The sequence below is a fragment of the Oncorhynchus mykiss genome, chromosome 10 (assembly GCF_013265735.2).
Source record: "Oncorhynchus mykiss isolate Arlee chromosome 10, USDA_OmykA_1.1, whole genome shotgun sequence".
NCBI classification, from domain to species: Eukaryota; Metazoa; Chordata; class Actinopteri; order Salmoniformes; family Salmonidae; genus Oncorhynchus; species Oncorhynchus mykiss.
Window position 1 is genome coordinate 82,110,084 of NC_048574.1, and position 5,000 is coordinate 82,115,083.

Genomic DNA, 5,000 nt, shown 5'->3' on the forward strand with positions numbered 1-5,000 from the left:
ACATGATGATACTACAGGTACCACACCAAGCAGTACAGACCTGACATGATGATACTACAGGTACCACACCAAGCAGTACAGACCTGACATGATGATACTACAGGTACCACACCAAGCAGTACAGACCTGACATGATGATACTACAGGTACCACACCAAGCAGTACAGACCTGACATGATGATACTACAGGTACCACACCAAGCAGTACAGACCTGACATGATGATACTACAGGTACCACACCAAGCAGTACAGACCTGACATGATGATACTACAGGTACCACACCAAGCAGTACAGACCTGACATGATGATACTACAGGTACCACACCAAGCAGTACAGACCTGACATGATGATACTACAGGTACCACACCAAGCAGTACAGAGCTGACATGATGATACTACAGGTACCACACCAAGCAGTACAGACCTGACATGATGATACTACAGGTACCACACCAAGCAGTACAGACCTGACATGATGATACTACAGGTACCACACCAAGCAGTACAGACCTGACATGATGATACTACAGGTACCACACCAAGCAGTACAGACCTGACATGATGATACTACAGGTACCACACCAAGCAGTACAGACCTGACATGATAATACTACAGGTACCACACCAAGCAGGACAGACCTGACATGACGATACTACAGGTACCACACCAAGCAGTACAGACCTGACATGACGATACTACAGGTACCACACCAAGCAGTACAGACCTGACATGATGATACTACAGGTACCACACCAAGCAGTACAGACCTGACATGATGATACTACAGGTACCACACCAAGCAGTACAGACCTGACATGATGATACTACAGGTACCACACCAAGCAGTACAGACCTGACATGATGATACTACAGGTACCACACCAAGCAGTACAGACCTGACATGATGATACTACAGGTACCACACCAAGCAGTACAGACCTGACATGATGATACTACAGGTACCACACCAAGCAGTACAGACCTGACATGATGATACTACAGGTACCACACCAAGCAGTACAGACCTGACATGATGATACTACAGGTACCACACCAAGCAGTACAGACCTGACATGATGATACTACAGGTACCACACCAAGCAGTACAGACCTGACATGATGATACTACAGGTACCACACCAAGCAGTACAGACCTGACATGATGATACTACAGGTACCACACCAAGCAGTACAGACCTGACATGATGATACTACAGGTACCACACCAAGCAGTACAGACCTGACATGATGATACTACAGGTACCACACCAAGCAGTACAGACCTGACATGATGATACTACAGGTACCACACCAAGCAGTACAGACCTGACATGATGATACTACAGGTACCACACCAAGCAGTACAGACCTGACATGATGATACTACAGGTACCACACCAAGCAGTACAGACCTGACATGATGATACTACAGGTACCACACCAAGCAGTACAGACCTGACATGATGATACTACAGGTACCACACCAAGCAGTACAGACCTGACATGATGATACTACAGGTACCACACCAAGCAGTACAGACCTGACATGATGATACTACAGGTACCGCACCAAGCAGTACAGACCTGACATGATGATACTACAGGTACCACACCAAGCAGTACAGACCTGACATGATGATACTACAGGAACCAGCCTCCCTGTGCAACACCTTGTAGAGCCCCGACGAATTGAGTCTGTTATTCTGAGGGCAATAGCGGATGCAACTCAACATGGGGAAGCTGTTCTTTAAGTTTTGTTCACTCAGTGTATGTCCGTCTCCCCCCACCAGATTCAGATGTACCAGCTGTCTCGTCTCCTCCATGACTACCACAGAGACCTGTACGTCCATCTGGAACAGCATGAGATAGGACCGTCTCTCTACGCTGCTCCCTGGTTCCTCACGGCCTTCGCCTCGCACTTCCCTCTGGGCTTCGTAGCCAGGGTGTTTGGTAAGTTACCTCTGGGCTTCGTAGCCAGGGTGGTTGGTTAGTTACCTCTAGGCTTCGTAGCCAGGGTGTTTGGTAAGTTACCTCTGGGCTTCGTAGCCAGGGTGTTTGGTAAGTTACCTCTGGGCTTCGTAGCCAGGGTGTTTGGTTAGTTACCTGTGGGCTTCGTAGCTAGGGTGTTTGGTTAGTTACCTCTGGGCTTCGTAGCCAGGGTGTTGGTAAGTTACCTCTGGGCTTCGTAGCCAGGGTGTTTGGTTAGTTACCTCTGGGCTTCGTAGCCAGGGTGTTTGGTAAGTTACCTCTGGGCTTCGTAGCCAGGGTGTTTGGTTAGTTACCTCTAGGCTTCGTAGCCAGGGTGTTTGGTAAGTTCGCTCTGGGCTTAGTAGCCAGGGTGTTTGGTAAGTTATCTCTGGGCTTCGTAGCCAGGGTGTTTGGTAAGTTATCTCTGGGCTTCGTAGCCAGGGTGTTTGGTAAGTTATCTCTGGGCTTCGTAGCCAGGGTGTTTGGTTAGTTACCTCTATGCTTCGTAGCCAGGGTGGTTGGTTAGTTACCTCTATGCTTCGTAGCTAGGGTGTTTTGTTAGTTACCTCTGGGCTTCGTAGCCATGGTGTTTGGTTAGTTACCTCTATGCTTCGTAGCCAGGGTGTTTGGTTAGTTACCTCTATGCTTCGTAGCCAGGGTGTTTGGTTAGTTACCTCTATGCTTCATAGCCAGGGTGTTTGGTTAGTTACCTCTATGCTTCGTAGCCAGGGTGTTTGGTTAGTTACCTCTATGCTTCGTAGCTAGGGTGTTTGGTTAGTTACCTCTGGGCTTCGTAGCCAGGGTGTTTGGTTAGTTACCTCTATGCTTCGTAGCTAGGGTGTTTGGTTAGTTACCTGTGGGCTTCGTAGCCATGGTGTTTGGTAAGTTATCTCTGGTCTTCGTAGCCAGGGTGTTTGGTTAGTTACCTCTGGGCTTCGTAGCCAGGGTGTTTGGTTAGTTACCTCTGGGCTTCGTTGCCAGGGTGTTTGGTTAGTTACCTCTGGGCTTCGTAGCCAGGGTGTTTGGTAAGTTACCTCTGGGCTTCGTAGCCAGGGTGTTTGGTAAGTTACCTCTGGGCTTCGTAGCCAGGGTGTTTGGTAAGTTACCTCTATGCTTCGTAGCCAGGGTGTTTGGTAAGTTACCTCTGGGCTTCGTAGCCAGGGTAGTTGGTAAGAAAGCAGAGAGTAATGTTGAGTGTCTTTAGTCGGAATGGAAAGGGGTAGAGGTGGAGTTGTATGAGGAGGAGGTGTTTGAGGAGGAGGTGTGTATTCTATGTAATGTTGAGTGTCTTTAGTAGGAATGGAAAGGGGTAGAGGAGAAGGTGGAGGTGTATGAGGAGAAGGTGGAGGTGTATGAGGAGAAGGTGGAGGTGTATGAGGAGAAGGTGGAGGTGTATGAGGAGAAGGTGGAGATGTATGAGGAGAAGGTGGAGATGTATGAGGAGAAGGTGGAGGTGTATGAGGAGAAGGTGAGGGTGTATGAGGAGAAGGTGGAGATGTATGAGGAGAAGGTGGAGGTGTATGAGGAGGAGGTGTATGAGGAGGAGGTGTATGAGGAGGTGGTGTATGAGGAGGAGGTGTGTGAGGAGGGGGTGTATGAGGTGGGGGTGTGTGAGGAGGGGGTGTGTGAGGTGGGGGTGTGTGAGGTGGAGGTGTGTGAGGTGGAGGTGTGTGAGGTGGAGGTGTGTGAGGAGGAGGTGTGTGAGATGGAGGTGTGTGAGGAGGAGGTGTGTGAGGAGGTGGAGGTGTGAGGAGGTGGAAGTGTGTGAGGAGGGGGTGTGTGAGGAGGAGGTGTGTGAGGAGGTGGAGGTGTGTATGAGGAGGAGATGTATGAGGAGGTGTGTGAGGAGGTGTGTGAGGAGGGGGTGTGAGGAGGAGGTGTGTGAGGAGTTGGAGGTGTGTGAGGAGGTGTGTGAGGAGGTGTATAAGGAGGAGGAGGTGTGTGAGAAGGAGGTGTATGAGGAGGAGGTGGAGGTGTGTGAGGAGGTGTGTGAGGAGGTGTGTGAGAAGGAGGTGTATGAGGAGGAGTTGGAGGTGTGTGAGGAGGTGTGTGAGAAGGAGGTGTGTGAGAAGGAGGTGTGTGAGGAGGAGGTGTGTGAGGAGGAGGTGTATGAGGAGGAGGTGGAGGTGTGTGAGGTGGAGGTGTGTGAGGAGGAGGTGTATGAGGAGGAGGTGGAGGTGTGTGAGGAGGAGGTGTGTGAGGAGGAGGTGTGTGAGGAGGAGGTGTATGAGGAGGAGGTGGAGGTGTGTGAGGTGGAGGTGTGTGAGGAGGAGGTGTATGAGGTGGAGGTGGAGGAGGTGATGTATGAGGAGGAGGTGCTGGTGTATGAGGTGGAGGTGTATGAGGAGGAGGTGGTGTGTGAGGAGGAGGTATGTGAGGAGGAGGTGTATGAGGAGGAGGTGTGTGAGGAGGAGGAGGTGTATGAGTAGGAGGTGTGTGAGGAGGAGGTGTGTGAGGAGGAGGTGTGTGAGGAGGAGGTGTGTGAGGTGGAGGTGTATGAGGAGGAGGTGTGTGAGGAGGAGGTGTATGAGTAGGAGGTGTGTGAGGAGGAGGTGTGTGAGGAGGAGGTGTGTGAGGAGGAGGTATGTGAGGTGGAGGTGTGTGAGGTGGAGGTGTATGAGGAGGAGGTGTGTGAGGATTAGGAGGTGTATGAGGAGGAGGTGTGTGAGGAGGTGTATGAGGAGGAGGTGTGTATTCAGTCTGCTGGCCTGGGGTCAGATTTCACAGTCTGCTGGCCTGGGGTCAGATTTCACAGTCTTCAGTATGCTGGCCTGGGGTCAGATTTCACAGTCTGCTGGCCTGGGGTCAGATTTCACAGTCTTCAGTCTGCTGGCCTGGGGTCAGATTTCACAGTCTGCTGGCCTGAGGTCAGATTTCACAGTCTTCAGTCTGCTGGCCTGGGGTCAGATTTCACAGTCTTCAGTCTGCTGGCCTGGGGTCAGATTTCACAGTCTTCAGTCTGCTGGCCTGAGGTCAGATTTCACAGTCTTCAGTCTGCTGGCCTGAGGTCAGATTTCACAGTCTTCAG

The 5,000-nt window shown here is 51.0% G+C and overlaps 1 protein-coding gene across 1 annotated transcript in view; it reads left to right on the plus strand.

Moving 5' to 3' along the window:
• The window catches only part of LOC118936694 (TBC1 domain family member 1-like), a gene marked incomplete at its 5' end in the record, with an annotated part of 123,517 nt that overhangs the window by 112,663 nt on the left and 5,854 nt on the right, over positions 1–5,000 (plus strand). The window contains one exon of the mRNA XM_036989408.1: positions 1,795–1,954. Within this exon, the coding sequence (XP_036845303.1) occupies positions 1,795–1,954 (160 nt within the window). The remainder of the gene's footprint in view (positions 1–1,794; positions 1,955–5,000) is intronic.